This window comes from Myripristis murdjan, chromosome 16 (genome assembly GCF_902150065.1).
Source record: "Myripristis murdjan chromosome 16, fMyrMur1.1, whole genome shotgun sequence".
NCBI lineage: Eukaryota > Metazoa > Chordata > Actinopteri > Holocentriformes > Holocentridae > Myripristis > Myripristis murdjan.
This window is the reverse complement of record NC_043995.1, coordinates 1,393,796-1,411,086: the sequence shown is the minus strand read 5'-3', so window position 1 is coordinate 1,411,086 and position 17,291 is coordinate 1,393,796. Positions and strand designations below refer to the sequence as shown.

General features: G+C 39.4%; 1 protein-coding gene across 1 annotated transcript in view; it reads left to right on the top strand.

The window, feature by feature from the left end:
- The first annotated feature begins 4,236 nt into the window (after positions 1 to 4,236).
- The window catches only part of slc6a20 (solute carrier family 6 member 20), a 50,357-nt gene continuing 37,302 nt past the window's right edge, over positions 4,237 to 17,291 (top strand). The window contains exons 1-2 of the mRNA XM_030072044.1: positions 4,237 to 4,381; positions 15,042 to 15,182. Coding sequence (XP_029927904.1) covers positions 4,258 to 4,381; positions 15,042 to 15,182 — 265 coding nt within the window. The 5' untranslated portion in view covers positions 4,237 to 4,257. The remainder of the gene's footprint in view (positions 4,382 to 15,041; positions 15,183 to 17,291) is intronic.

Here is a 17,291-nt window from a genome sequence, read left to right as displayed (position 1 = left end):
GATGTCATACATTCCACTGGTCTACACTTTAAGTCACTGTCCACATAGAGGGCCACACCCCCTCCACTCCTGTTAGCTCGACTGGTAACATATAAATCATAACCACTTATATGCAAGTCAATATTATTCTCCCTATTTATCCATGTCTCAGATAAAGCAATCAACTTAAATTTACTTTTAAATGTATCCAAATATTCATTGATTTTAGTGAAATTCTTAGGTAGGCTTCTACAGTTGAAATGTATAATTGAAAAAGCCTTATCAAGTTCCACACTATCATTAAATTGTTCATCAGTATAATATCTACAAGAATCATTTATATGATTAAAAACATGATTCTCCGGATCCACATCATTTTCAAAATCATAGCTTGTGTGTTCTGTGTATTCAGATCTTGTAAACACTTGACTCTTAAATGAATCAGTCATTTAACAGAGATAATAATTGGTGAACAGTTTTCCTTAAAGCTGTTCTCAACTGGAGTATCTTCATTCTCAGAATGCTCATCACCATCTTCCTCAGCAGAAAAGCAAATGTATTCTTCATCCTCCATTTTATAAGGGAAAATAATTTAAAATATGTAAAGAAAAAAACAAACAAACTGAGATCTTCACTGCAAGCCACCTGCCTTTGTTACTTATATTGATCCAAGTCTCTCAAATTTCTTACCACAAGCACCTTAGATTGCTCTGGTGGTCCATTTAACCGTATGAACACTTTTCCATTCCTTGTCCAGGTTGCTTGTATTTTGTTTTGCTTCCTGAGGATACGGCCATTCCAAGCTATTTCAGCATTTTTCTTTGTCAAATGTTCATTTACATACACCCCAGTTCCTTTTAGCTTTTTTGCCTGTTTTAACACTTCCACTTTGTGCTTCCTGTTTACAAACTTGACAACAATTCTGGGCTTAGTTTTTTTATCCTTACGTGGAAGAGTGTGACAGGCTGAAATTTGCTGACTCTCCAGGTAAATGTTCTTACTTGTCAGAAATTGAACGACTTGTTGCTCCAAAGTGTGCAGCTCCTCCGGTGGTGCTTCCTCACCTTGTTGGTCACCAGCTAGGCCAGCAGCCCTGGCATAGCTTTGATGTTTGGTCTCCAGCCCGGTGATTACAAGGTCATCAGCTCGGGAATACTGCTCCAAGTCATCAATCCTTTGTTCCAGCATCTCAATCCTCTGGTCCTTATGCTTGATAGTAGCCTTCAGCTCACGGATCTCCTCCATTAGGCCTGTGAGGGTTTTTTGTTGCTTCACCACTTCGCTGATCTCAGACATAAAGTTGAGAGAGTTTTTAATCTCTGCCAATTCCTCTGCCAGTTTTTTGGTGGTAGATGACATCTTGATTCAAGTAGGTCAGAAAATAAAGAGAAAAAAGAAAAACTCTGGGTAGGTTCAGCACTGCTCTGTTATCAAACACCTGGTGCTCCCAGAACCTTGTCCTTGCTCACAAAACAACACGTCAAAATTTCAAAAAGGTTAGAATTACAATCAATACTGTACATACAGCAATGATTTGATTTTAACTCTTAAAATTATATGCAGGCTACATAAGAATGATATCAAGGCATGTCAATTTATAGTGTAATCTTTTTATTGAAAAGCAGGCTGTATCAAATTAAATGAGTGCAGTCAATTGACTCACGTGCGTAACGTCTAAAATAAATAAATAAATATTGCACAAGCCTGTGCTCTTTTAACATGAACACTGCACACAATTGCAACTACAATTTGCAAACAAAAAAACTGGCTCATATCATTTTAATAACGCGGCGTGCTGCCAACTTGAAATCAAATAGATGCAATAAAAACTTAATTCAGCAGCTGAATTAAAATCAAAAGTCTCAAGTGTCTCTCCGCAACTTGCAATGCGCATCAGTCTTGTGACCTTGTTCTCCCCCAGGCAACTTCGCTGCGCTGTTTTGATCCGGTTCTGCAGAGAAAAACCCTCTCTCTCCCTCTGGTACACCGGAGACAGGGATCACGCAGGCTATTTTTTTTTTAATTATAAATAAAATTACGTGGAAATTGACTGTTTTAATAAAATTCAAATTGTGAATATTTTCACCGGACATTTAAAAATTACCGGACTTTGGCAGATTTTACCAGTCATAGTCCGGTGATTACCGGATAACGGAAACCCAGAGTGGAATATTTATATATATGGAAGAAGAACTGGGTAGTTAACAGGAGCAGCGCCAGACACCATGACTGGAAAAAAGACATCACCGTACTGGACACACTGTTTGACTGACAGGTGATCAGGTTGGGTTTCCATGACGCTGCCAAACGGTGCCAATCTCCTTTGATCTGACATCAGTTGTGACGGGACAGTCGATATGGAGATACATTTATGTGCTGATTGAGATTATAGCATTGAATAGTGTTTTTTGTGGGTATTTATTGCATTGTTAATCTGTGAGGTTGTGGTGACGTGTGCGCACTGCCCGCCTGTGAGCCAAACTTCCACTGCGCCGGCCCGCTGCGCCTTGCGCTGAAAGTAGACGTGGTTTCAGGAGGCGAGCTTTTGGCGCACCTCGGCGAAGCCTTTTGGAACGAAACTGTCACTGCGCCAAGCTGAATCTGTCGACACCTCCCCCTGCTGCGCCGCCACTCCCATCTCGGCGCACCTCGGTCTGCGAAACTTGGAAACCGTCCCCCTCTCGCGTTGCGCTGGTCGAAACTAGCTCTGCGCGGGGTGCGCCTCACTGCGCCACCCTGCGCTGCGCCGGGAAACTAGAGCCCTCAGTTTGATTTTCTGTCTTCCTGACCTGTGTTTGCATTTAGCTTTGGACACATCTTCCTCTCATTAGCAGATTTCCCCTGTGTATTTTGGGTGTAAGAGTCAGGGTTATAGCCCCACAAAAAAAGTCGCAGCAATAGAAACTACCAGGTCAATCCACCAACAAAAGTAGTTCCATTTTTTTTTCTTGGCATTCAAAAGCAGTTGCTTGACTTGTCGGCCAACAGATTTTTGTGTTGAAATGAGAAAACCAAAATTGGGAAACGAGCCGTTTTCCGACTACCATTTAGAAATAGGGAAACAAAAACTATCCATTATTTATTTCTTGCTTTGTTAATAAAAAAAAAGGGGAAAAAACTGCTACCTGATGTTCTTTAATGTGTTTATAAATCGAAATAATAAATAAAAATGTGCGTGGCAAGCTTTTTCTCAATTTTGGAGTGATTTTTTGGTGTGACCTGGAAGTAGTATGCTAAGTAGTATGCTGCTTGCCGCATGCCGAGAAGTCAAGATTCGAAAAAGCAGATTACACCTAATTAAGTTCAAATAATAATTATGCATAAGTAATTTAATTGTTTTAAAGCTTTATCTACCCAGGCTAGATTTTTTTGTGAAATCAAATATTGACCTGGATTACTAGCAATTCAAATGCTGACACAAAGCAAGCAACTACACATGGGTCATTGATTAACCAGTTTCACCACCATCTGAGAGTTAAGGTTACCTAAAAGGAAGTGAATTACTGTCATTTTGATAAGAATTTAGTTTTATATTGAAGGAATTACCTTGTGTTAGTTAACATGATACTTTGTAACTTGTTACAGGAAAGCAGTGTCATCAGACTGAAATCCCATTTAGTCATTTGCGTAATATGCAAATATAGATACATTTCTTAGTTTGACTATTTAAAAGTGCATGAAGAATCTTCCTGTGGTCCACATCTCACATCAGGATCATAATATAACTGTGGGGTTGATAGACTTGTTGATATATACAAATGAGTCAAGCAGACCAGTGAGTGGTCATACAAATATGTTGTAACATGTGTGCATGTCATGTCTGTGATCATAAAATATTTGCTAAACCTGCTTAACCTATCACTGCATTTCTTTTATTTGTTTGTTTGTTTATTCATTCATTTATTTAATTTAATTTATTTATTTGTTTGGTTTTGTTCTTAGCGACCTTGACTATTGTTTTGACACTTGTTGTGTCCTGTGTGTCCACTGTGTTCTCCTCAGTGTCAAAACAACTGAAGTTTCCCATGGAAGGAAGAGTCAGGCTGACTTAAGAAATTATGAAATCAAATATTCACCTGGCCTACAAGCATTTGACCCTCCCTCCTGTGAGTGGGAACCTCAGTTAAACTCTGGGCTGGGACATACAGTAAGACGCAGCCTCCTGCACACGCCTGGCAGAATTCTTTCCTCGGATTTAGCAGTGTACTGGCAGAGCAGCAGTTTTCAGGTTTGGCTTTTGAGGTCAATCTAGCAACTTGGATAGACTTGGATCCAGACATGGAAAAGAATTCAAGACCCAACTGGGATAATCCCATGCAGTTTATAATGGCATGTGTATCATATGCAGTTGGATTGGGAAATGTGTGGCGGTTTCCATACCTGTGTCAAATGCATGGTGGAGGTAAGAAACCACATTTTCTATTCTGCTACTGGTAACAACAGGTACAAATCAGTATGTAGTGAATGCACTAGTGTATCTCTAACCTTACACATATTCACTTCACAATGTTTTTATACAATATCTAATGGAAAATAATGTAATAACAACAGTTAATCTTAAATTACATGTTCAAATTCTTATGTTCAAATGTTTGGGGCATGAAAAGCAAGTAGGTAATTATCCATTACAGAAACTTAATATTGTGTTTTATGGGAAAGAAAGACCATATTAAGCAGTTTACATGAGTGGTAATTGATTCTATTATGCACATAGAGTTGACTTGAGGTCAACTGGACTTGTTTGTAGATCCCAGAAGACATTTCACTTCTCACCCAAAAAGCTTCTTCAGTTCTGACAGACTTCTTCTGTTATGCAACATTTTTATCTGTGGATCAGCATTTACCATATCTTTTTTTATGCAGTGCATTTATTTTCATTTCAACTTGCATTAATGTGTGCTCTGTCAGTTTAGAAATACATTAGCTAATGTGAAAAAAAATTCACCAAATACCTGTTAGACATTAACTCCCTCACTTATCTTTCAAAGTGAAGGTTTGGCTCCATTGTGTCAAATTATGCATTTATTTGGCTTGGTTAAACAACATTAAAAAAAAAAAAAATGAAAACAAGTACAATCTCTCAAAGCTGTCTCTGTCATAACATGTAAGTTGGGCAAGTGAAGGCAGTATAAAAAAGTGTAAAAAAAAAAAAAAAAAAAGTGTAAAAAAAATCAAAACAAACAAAAAGAAAAGAAAACAAAAAGGTTAAGCAGTAATGTGTGTGTTATGGTTTCATCAGCTGACTGACATTATCTTAACATACAATTCTTATTCCATCCGCCTGTTTATTAGTTTATTGTGTATTATCTAAGATTTACAGGCCGCCTGCCTCTTGCAATACTTTCAAAGTAATCCTTATCAGACAATGAGCTATTGTTCAAGCAGTTGTTAGGTCTGGGCTCACTCAAGTGGAAACTAGCAATAAGCTAATTGTAGGTCATAAAGTAATTCATCCCTGGTGGATCAATGAAGCATTAAGATTAGAAGTGAATGAAAAACAGCTAAACATAAAAAAGTATTTCTAGTAATAATCATTGCTACTGTATTGATCTCATAGTTGTGTGTGTGTGTGTGTGTGTGTGTGTGTGTGTGTGTGTGTGTGTGTGTGTGTGTGTGTGTGTGTGCATTTATATAGTATTGCCCAATGGGAAATACTAGCTCTTTTCAGGTGAGGGGCTGTAAGTTCATCAGTCAGAAAAGCCTGTATGAAAGGTGCAAAAGCATTTTTATTACTGCTATTTTCAGGGTTAAGAGCTGCATAATATCTCATATTCTTATTCAATACTGCCTGTCACCAACTACATTGTGAACTCTCCTTCACCTGGTGTGTCCAGTTTTTCAAATGCTGACTGTGAGAAGTTTTCACCTTATTTTTAGATAAGGTTGGGGACACGAGGTCTGGGATTTCCCACCCTATCTATTTTCCTGATGTATCATATCTCACGTATCTCATATCATATATCACACTCCTACCTAGATCAAGTGTTTTAGTATGAATAAATATTTTAAAAATCATTATGTGGAACATAAGCAGTTCTCAAAACGCAATTAAGAGGGAAAAAATGGTTGAGCTATTTGAAATCAAACCACACTGACATTGCTTTGATTCAGGAAACACTTAAGGGTAGCAAAACAGAAATACTTAGTATATCATAATTCACGGAGCAGCAAAAACAATGGGGTGACAATATTAGCTGATAAAAAGCTGATTTTAATTGTGCTAATTCAACAGAAGCCTGGGGGAAGGTGGAGATGTATTACCATCAATGTCATCAAATCAATTATGCAACAAAGATGTTTTTTTTTTTTGTTTTTTTTTCATATGATAAATAAAACGGGAGGTGAAACTGCAGGTCAGTTAATAATTACAGGTGTTTTTAACCAGATACAGGATGCCCTTTTAGACTGGACAGTGTATCACAAGACACTTCCCAGAGATAGGTCAGCTATACAACTGATGATAAAAAACCACTGATTGATAGATACTGTATGGAGGCTTGCCAATCCCCAGGAAACAGAGTATACCTTCTTTTCTCAAAATCACATGTCGATTTTAAGAATAGATTATTTTCATTTATCCAGGGATTTTGGTCAGTTAGAAGCTGTATGTTAGGTTGGGGTCAGGGGCAGACTGGCCATCTGGACGTTCTGGAGAATACCAGACCGCCGGCCGGCCGGTCTTTGTTTGTTTTTGTTTTTTCCTCCTCTTTTTGCTTTGAATCCACTGTTGTTCCATGTCCAGACCGATAGGTGGCAAAAATGCGCCGGTAGGCCCTCAGATGCGCAGGCTTACTCGCCACTCAGCCGTGTCAAAGATACTCGTGGTAGTGTGTGCAAGTTGGGATGACTAGAGAGAGACCACGGACACCACTCGTGTTGCTAATCTGTGATCGATAAGTCGATCACGGAATCGCGGAATTAGCCAAATAAAACGGAATCTATTTTTAACGCGGAATTTGACATAATAACAACTGCACCGGCACCGCACGAGCCAAAAGGCCGAGAAACTCTCCAGCTACAGCAGTGCACTGACATAGATTGTGTAACAAAGTGAAGAGTTGCCACTCCGCTCTATTTTCACTGGCTAACAGCAGCACACTGGCTTAGCTTGTCTATTCAGAGAAGAGGTGTCACTTCGGTTTATTTTTCAATCTGTGTTATCACAGGCATACTACTGCTCATTCATTGGTAGCTGAATTGTTAGGTCTGTTTGATAAGTAATTTACATTTTTAAAACAAATAATTTAACATATTGTTAAATTATTGGAGTCAAGCTTACTGGAAAACATCTATTTGTTGTTTTGGGCCGGGCTTAGTCAAAGTCCAGGGCTGATTTTGGTCCCAGTCCGCCCCTGGTTGGGGTGATCACCCTGTCTAATAACACCCCAGTGGAACTATTTTCTCCCAGTGGAAAATCCCAGTGGAAGTTTATGTAGTCAGATTTCTGCCAAAAAGATCAAACAAAACTTCCTCAGTATCAAGCAAAAACATGAATTTGAGAAAGAAAAAAAAATCTCAAAAGTAAAACCTTTAACTTGCAAACAAATTATTTGTGTAGTCGAACAAATTATTGGATTATTGTCCTTTTACATTTTCAATATATATACACACAAGCGTCTTGCGTGGGTGGATTTTTTCAGGGGGGCATCCCCATTGGCTAATGAGTTTTTGAGTGACAGTTAATGCAAGCACATGCATTGCCATGTCACCACAAAGTAACCTTAATGTCCATAAAATGGACTTCATCAGATTATTCTAAAACACTAATCACAGATGGCACTTTGAGTTATGATCCAGCAGCTTGATTAATTTAAAATATAATGCTAGACGTATTTGAATTTCAAGGGGGAAAGACTTACGGCTGGTAATACTACATGTGGGATTTTGATGTGGCTGTATAGTACTGGAAATGGGCAAAAATGATACCAAAACGTGATACCAAAAGGCAGAAGTCCATGCAAAAAAAAAATTGTTTTATTTACCAAAACAACAAACAAACCAAAAGTCCCAGAAAAGTTAACAGAGCAAACAAACTGACAAAACAAAAAAAAAACAAAACAAAACAAAACAAAAAAAAAAAAACAATTTGCAACAATACTGCCTAATATCAAGCAGCCATCAAAACAATAAAGCCTCACCACAAGCTGCCACCAAAACAACAACACCTGATCCATTTAAGGGCTTCATGCTGACTGGCTGAAACAGATCTACCTGAAGAGGGCATGCATAAAGGTGCATGGGCCTTAATTGGGTCAGGTGTGCAAGAGTAGAGCTGGAACAAAAACCTTCAGGACAGGGGGGCCTTGAGGACTGGTTTGGGAACCACTGATCTAAACAATGTGGGGAGTCTGGGCATGGGAAAAGCTTATAGAGGGAACCTTTTCACAGAGAGCAATAACAACAGCAAGAGTGACAGCTCAGTGTCCCGGACGTTGTCCAGTTTCTCTTTTGGTGGACAGGACAACCTAAACAGTGGTACTGGGCCTTCACTAGGTCTGGAATTTAATGGTAACTCTAAAAACACTAATTTAACATTCTCAAAATGTTAAATTATGTTGTTAACATTCTCAAAATGTTAAATTAATGGTCTGTTGATCTTGTTGCCTCCCTAACTTGGTGGTCAGGGGGCAGCAGGTTCTCCGTCCCGCCTGCGCTGTGCACTGTGGTATGAATAGAAGAGACACACACATTGTGCTGGTGTTTACTTCACGACAGGAGGACTTATTCTTCCTTTTTGCAAAACATACTTCAGGTATCAAACATATTTGTTGTCACCTAATGGCCTTAGTTACAGCCCTGGATCTGTATAACACTGACATTTAGCAACACTGAGCTATAACTGTAGCAGTTCTTCACATTTTCATTTACTTTACAAGACTATAACTCAGTTAGGCTGCTTAAGCCCCTTAAACACACTCCTGCTATTCAATATTCTCAGAAAACACATTCACTTGGAAATACCACTTGGCTAAAACGTGTAAAGTCTTTGAGACTGAATGTAAACACAGTAGCAGAAACACTACAGCAACATAAACACTTTTTATAACCTTTAAAATAATTAGTAATGTATTTTCACCTTTTGACACTACTGAACCACAATATCATAATTATTCTATGAAATATGTCTAAAGATTGTGGATACCCCAAATGCATTTTAGGTATTGCCAATAAACTATGAATATACCATTTAGTTACACAGAATAATACAGATAAGCAGGAAATAACTTCTTGCACGACAAACTACTTCAGAAGTTAAGTGCATAATGATTTAAGTGTGTTTAGTGAATTCACACATTTTTCCTGTCATTTGGAGTTAGCTTCTCCCCCACATACGCATACACACACTATTCCACACTACAAAAGTCCACTAGCATTAGCAAAAGTTCGCCTACAGCTCTCCATACCGATTTACATCACATTCTCTAACAAATCATTTCTGTGACCTACATCTGCAAAACGATCTAACAGGTTACATGTTTAACTCTTAAAATCTTTCATGTACACTCATTTTAAGTCATATTTACTGACCTGTGGTAAGAATAGGAGAGACACACATAACCTGTTTATGTGAAGTAACTCTTAAAAATGATAGAATTATTACTGCTACCATCTACAAAACAGAGTATTTTGGCATGAAAACTAGTCTTTATAATTAAACAACATTTTCATAATCAGAAATAAACATCTGACTTTTGTAACAAAGCAAACAGCTTGAAAATGGGTGGAGAATTAAAGGATTTGAACTGGGGACAGATGTCCTGCCTCCGTAAACAGACAGGTATTAGGACACACACACACATACACACACAGACAAACAGACAAACACACACACACACACACGCACACACACACACACACACACACACGCACACACAAAGTGCCATGGACCAAACCGCTATGTAGCATAAAAGGGGGTGTGTGTCCCTTTTTCTAAACTTAAAAACACATTGTATTCTGTCTATAATTAACACAAATGCTTCCAAAATATATTTTATGATTCAGAAATGTAAAGTTTTATTTCTAATGTTTTTTGTTTTTGTTTTTTTTTGTTTTTGTTTTTGTTTTTGTTTTTTTGCCCATGGTAATGCCCATGGCATTACCATGTCTACACATTTATTTCTTGAAGTGAGGAACACAGACAGGCACATACCAGAATTACCACAAATGGTCTGATATGGTGAATTATGTCCATACATACCTTTAGTGCCCTATAGTGCATAGTTTCCCCCTCGGTATTGTGCTCACTACAATGTTGCATCACTGTTCCGGCCTCTTTTGGAGAACACTGCCCTCTCTGTGTCTTCTGAGGAGCATCCTTTTCCACGGCATTTTCAAGAGACACTACAAAAGAGGAAAACAGAATCTCAGTGGTATGACTCACACCCTAGGGCTAACACTTCATTTTCTTTACATTTTTTTTGTCTGCCAGTTGTCAGTCTACAAAAGCAGTGTAAACTAGGGATACACCAATCTAACCTTTTCTCTTCTGGCCCTGATTCTTTTCTTTTTTTCTAAGATTATTTTTTTGGGCATCCTGCTTTATTGGACAGTCACAATGGAGAGAGACAGGAAGGACAAGGCAGAGAAAAGGGACGACATGTGGCAAAGAGTCTGGGCCAGATGCAAGCCCTTGCCTTGGTATTAGGTGTTATGCACTCTAAGTGGTTAGCCACTGGGGCACATGTTGTGATCCAATGCTAATGCTGTGTCTTCCCATATTTAAAATGTGTAAAACTAACGGCATAGAGCTCATTGGGATTATTCCTATATGTAAAGAAACATATTGTGTTTTTTTACTCGAGCTGCTAGGTTTAGGGATAGGCATAGACTAAAAAATGTGTCTGTTGTTTAACTCTATTTTTCCAGTGTAGGGCAAGGTAAAAGAAGAGATCTTCTACTGTTTTAAAAGCAAAAATAGAACAAGCTTCATGCCACTAGCATTTCTGATTAAGTGCAGAAATGTTAAGTTCAGCAGTTATTGATACTGACCAAGTTACCAGGACAGTTCAAAAGTGGCCCATTTATAGAATTTTGCCCTTGCCCCTTCCAGGTCTTTGCAAACTGATTGGTTCTATGTACGGGTCAGTGAGCAGTGAGCGCCTGCCTCCTGCAATTACCGTCTTGGATTTGTAACTTCCAGGCAGAAAAACAATGGAGACATGTGACAGGGCTCTTTAAGTGTGATGGGGGCAACTAAATAGGGATTATTTTGGTTCACTGACACCAAAAATGTAGTTGCATCACACTGCACATACAAAGAGGTTACCAGCATAAATATAGTCAAAATGACACTCCAAGCAACTCTGAGAAAAAATTATTGAAAAGTATAAGTCAGGGAATGGAAACAAAAACTGAACAGCCCAGAGTTCAGTTAAACGATTAAATGATTAAGAAATAGAAGGAATATGGCACGTGTAAATCTGCCAAGAGCTGGCCATCCTCACAAACTGTGTGGCCCTGCAAGAAGGTGAGTTGTGAGGGAGGCCACCAAGACACCTATGACTACTCTGAAGGAGTTAAAAGCTTCAGCAGCTGAGACAACTGGGCAACAACCCCCCAACCACAACTCAAGTCAAAGCTTCATAGGAGAGTGGCAAAGAGAGAACCGCTGTTGAAGAAAGCTTATATTAAGTCTCAGCTAGAGTTCCCATGCCTAAGGGCACGTGGGAGACTCCAAGATCAAGCAGAACAAGGTTTTTTTGGTCTGATGAGGCCAAAATTTTTAGGCCATCGGTCTAGACACTTTGTTTTGCAGCCACAAAACATTGCACATCACCACAAACACACCATCTCCACCCTGAAGCATGGTGGTGGCAGCATTATGTTGTGGGGATGCTTCTCAGCAGCAGGCCTGGAAGCTTTAGAAAGGCAGAGGGTAAAATGAGTGCAGCAAAATATAGGGAAATCCTGGAGGACAATCTGATTCAGTCTGCAATTGAACTACGACCTGGGAGAAGATTTATCTTCCAGCAAGACAATGATCACCCTCAAGCTGACAGAGCTTGAGCAGTCTTGCAAAGAGGACTGGAGTAAAATTGCAGTGTCCAGATGTGCAGGCCTGATTGATTTATCCACACAGGCTCAGTGCTGTGATTGTGGCCAAAGGTGCATACTAAATTCTGACTTTAAGGGGGTGAATATTTATGCAGTACCTTATTTTACATTATATATTTACATTAAGTGACATTAATTTGTAGAAATCTGTTTTCACTTTGCCATTAAAGTGTGTTTGTTTTTTTGTTTGTTTGTTATTTCGTTTGTTTGTTTGTTTGTTTGTTTGTTTTTTGTTTTGTTTTGTTTTGTTTTGTTTTGTTTTGTTTTGTTTTGTTTTGTTTTGTTTTGTTTTGTTTTGTTTTGCTGTGTTTTGTTTTGTAAATCGTCAAAAAGCCAAATGATATTGATCATGATTCTGTTTCTAAAAGCATTAAAAGGGGAAAACATCCAAGGGGGTGAATACTTTTTATGGTACCGTCAATCAATTAATCAAGTGACCTAAGATTACAACTAACTCCATTATTCTGGTACTAGTTATGAGGCCCACATTCTCTCTCTCTCTCTCTCTCTCTCTCTCTCTCTCTCTCACACACACACACACACACACACACACACACACACACACACACACAATGAGGCATATCTTTAGTTGACCAACAATGTGTTGCATCTTATAGTGGAACGAGGTCAAAGAGAAAGCTATCAGATCCATGGGCAGATCTCTGACATGCCGTTATGTAAACAGAGACTCAGTCAAATAGATAACTAGATAACTAGCCTATAAACTACTATGTATGGCTGACGAGAACAAACATTAGTTTATTTTTGACATCGATCAGCTGCAGCCCGTTTAACCAGCTGCTTGTTGCTGTTGGCCTCAGAATAGAGTGATCATCAGCTTAAATGTTGAAATGTTAATCATTGTTGCTAGGGATGCAAACTTTCAAATAAGTAATAATTAAATCATGCACCGATGTGTCATTACTGCAGTTCAAAATCCTCTATGCTTGCAAATAAATCGTGTCGTGTTGTGTTGTGTCTGCGTTGGGGTGTAAATCATTTGTGCAGGATTTGTACAGTAATAGTTTGCTCAATATTGCTTTCCTGATCATGCAATTGGACAGAGAGAGAGAGTTTCTCCTCCTCCTGTTCTTTTCTCTCATCTTTCCTTATACTGCAGCTTTTTTGTTTGAAAGACTGCTCACTTGGCTTGCAGACGTGCTTGGCTTGTTCAAATTCCGCACATAAAATAGCTATATCATATCTCCTCACATGATCAGATGCAGATTTACCGCAGCGGCCTGGGTTCAAATCTCAGCACAGGGCATTTGCTGAATGTCAAGCCCTCTCACTCCCCTGCTTTTCTTGTGTCTCTCTCCACTGTCTCTGTCAAAGCAGACATGCCAACACTTTTAATCAGTGATTCCACTTTTCATTCTCCACTTTTAATCAGTGATTAAAAGTGGAGAGAAAATTTGAAAAATGTTCATTTTAAAGTTGCTGGATCACAGCCACTACTTTTGTTTTGATGTTTGACCACATAGTAATGTTTCTTTAGTATTTTTCCCCATGACCTGACTTGCTCTGCTGTGCATGCTGGGAACCAGCATCCTGTTGACCAACCAACATCCTGTATACTACAGACTTGAATAATTCGGTAGTCAGTTAAACTGCCGCGAATATTTAATTCTTTTATCACCAAAGACAAAACTTTCTACATCTCATTTCTACATTTCTACATCTCTCAAGAAGTGAGATGCTCTTGTTGCTGCCCTTGTTTGCATTTCTGTTATGTCCCTTGGCTGAAGCTGCACATGCACAGGCAGTCAGCAGCAGTCAGAAACCAGGATAAAATGTATACATGTAAACATGTAAACATACATGCAACAGTATCCCAGTTTCCCAGAGTACTACTATTTTTGAGAGCCAAGATATGGGCTTATCAATGTTTCTGAAATCAGGATATGATGTTTATATGTCCAAACACAAAAATGGAATACTTCAAAAACTTGATCACAACCAGGAAACTCAAGTCCATGTATACAATCATAGTTTATTCATAGTTTTAATTCTTTCTCTAAAATAAGCTTATACATTTGTTATAGATTGTTATAGACTATATTACCAAAAACAAAAAACTGTAATGGAGATAGATTTGTCTTTCAAAGGCATATATAGCAAATGGCACCATTTTTAAATTAAGTTCTTGGAATACAGTCATATTTCTGAGGTGGCAATCTTAATCACTCACTTGGTCCCATTCTCTGACCAACACATTGTTGAAGGGCCCCTTGTTGGAGTGCAGCCAGTACAGGTGCACTGCCTGCACTGTCAATATCTGCCCCATTGTCACTCAGTGTGTGCATAGCTTGGCATTTAAATAAATACACCAGAGCTTTGTCTAAGCACTAAAAATACACTAGAGTAGCATCAAATTTCTTTGGCTCAGCAGTTCAGCCATTAATGATCCCACCATTTACAATATCAGGACTTTGAAAAAGAGAGAAAAATGACCTGGTATAGATTCGTGTACACATTCATTAGGATTGATGTGTGTTTGCACATTTCACAATTCATGTCACAAATCAGCAAGGGCCCAAATGCAGAATCACCAGGCACAGGCAGGAGTGGGCAACAAACAGTGACTTTATGGAAATCTTGCAGAAAAAGGGTGGTACAGCCCGTTCCAAAAGTCCAGAAAACCAAAGATCAGATTTACCAGGCTACAGTACCAGAACGTCAGGCAGGGGCTCAAATCAGATAAACAGGCACAGGTCAAAACAATCAAGGCAACTGACTGGTTTAAATACTGAAGGTAAAAGGCTGACTTGTGTCAGGTGTGTTGCAGAATGAGTGGGCAAAAAACTGATTTGATTGACAGGTGATACAGAGCAGTGGCAGTGGGTGTGACAGGTTGGAGGTTATAATGAGTAGGAAGCTCCAGCAGAGTCCATGACAGTTCACTAGAAATCGACATTATTTCAACTACAGGAGATCAAATTCTGTCAGGTATTTTGTTCTTATTTAATTTGTTTTTTATTTAATTATGAGTTTCTTTGCACCTTCAGGTGGGTTTTTGATTCCATATCTCATCATGCTGGTTCTGGAGGGTGTGCCCTTATTCTACATGGAGCTCGCTATTGGCCAGAAGATGCGTCTGGGTAGCATTGGGGCGTGGGCTGCCATAAGCCCTTATCTGGGAGGTGTGGGTGAGTATGCTAACTGCAAGTAGATTCAGGTTCATGCACTGATGATGGTAAAAATGGAGAGCTAAATGCAAACTGGTACCCTTGAATATTCATCTCATGAGTTGCACATACTCTATATGCAAAGTGACTTCTGACATGACTCTTCCTCAGGAGACTTCAGACTCAACTCAGACTCTGGGAGCATGAATGCACACAATATAATGGTAACTTTTATGCTGTTCACAGGGCCAGCTATATGTCATATAGGTGGTCATCTAGAAAGAATGATAAAAATACACTTAGGACACTGCTCCCCAAAGTTTTTCATCTGCCCCTGCACTGTGCACGCTGCACACTGAAAGCACGTTAGGGGATGCATTACTGTTTGATGCACATCGCAGTCGCTGGCTCCACCTCCCGAATTAACTCACCTATAATATAATATATAATATGTATATAAAGCCAACTTGCTTTAGCCTCAGTAGAAGCCCTGAGAAAATCTACCTCCCTCTCTCCATCGCGGGTTTAGGATTTAGGATTTAGGATAGCGCATCCTGCCCTTAAAGGCAATGGCACCTGGCACACTGATTGGTTTAACTGGCATAACGCCCAAAACACGCCTATGCATAATATAGCGGGTAGCGCAGGTGTTTTGCGGATAGCGGGAGGTGCACAAGATAGCAACTTTTACAGGGGAACGCCTCTTCCTAAATCCTAAATCCGCAAATGGCGGGTTTAGGGAGTCTGGCGCAAGATAGGGCCCATGGTGTCTGGCACTGCTCATGTTAACTACCCAGTTCTTCTTCCATATATAAATATTCCACACTAATCGAAAATGTAAAAGGCATCAGTTCCTTGCCAGACACTGGGCGTTTAGAACAGCGAATGTAAAAACTTTAATGAACCAGATTTTGTGTTAATCTCTAGTGTGTTGTTGCATCAGTAAGTGATGGAGTCGAAAGTTGCAAAACAAACATGTATTTATATGAAGATGGCGAGGATTATCCTTTAACTGTGAAGCCCCCATTTTAATGAATGTTTTTACCTCAAATTTATATTTACTCGTAAAAATCAATAACTTTAACAGACGTGACAGAGCTGGAAAAAGAGAGATGCGAGGCAGGTAGGTAATGGAAAGACAGGGGACTCAGGAAGACAAATGTAAGGATAGATGCATGGATGGATGGATGGGTGGACAGATGGATGGACAGATGGATGGCAAGTAGCTCCAGCAACATTCCAGCAGCCAAGACTGGCCTCATTGTCCTGAGTGTGTGTTGCTGCTGCTCTCTTCCTCCATGTCAGTTGTGTAAACTTTCATTATGCCTTCGCGCAGCGCATTTTAAAGGTGAGGACAGGGGCTCATTTGATTGGTTTAAAGTGAATCGGCTGTGTCAAACCCACTTCACGCCTTCTCTCCTCCCTTCCACCGGTAGGAGGGATGGTGGAGTACTTGCACCAGCACGCACAACATGCCAAACTTGCAAAATCCACCTGGCCTCACCCAGTTGGCGAAGCGCAGGTGCAAAACTAGAGCCCATACACACAAAAAATTGAACTTCCATCCGTACTTCACTTGAGCTGGTCAATGTGGAAGACCACACTGGGGACCCCTCACTGTCTTTTCGGTCCATTCTCTGGTCAGGTAGGCCCTGTCAACCCAGCCAACAAACTGCCAAGCCTCTGTTTTCCTCATTTTGGTATACACACACTTATTTTATGGAGTGAGCGACCCTTGACAATTTTACTAATTCAATTGGCTCACCGCTTGTAACATTATTTCCTCCCCCCTTAACAAAAAGAGAAAGGACCAACTAACAAGAAGTTTCTTTTTTCTTACAAATGTTCTTACTATTTTACTATTTTAACTTTCCCCTTATTATTTTATGTGTTCTTTATAACTACTTACAAGACCCTCTAGAAATCCAGCACCACTTGTAAAACACTAATAGGTAAAGATGCCACTCAACCTAAGACGCAAGTTGCACAAATCAGAACCTTCAACACTTATGTCTCTTTCTCATTCCCTAGAAAGAGTATCTACAGTGATTTTTTTCCCTACCAGGGATATGCACAATGGACAGTTCATACAGCTGGAGAATCAAACTCCACCTGAACACTCTCTGATTG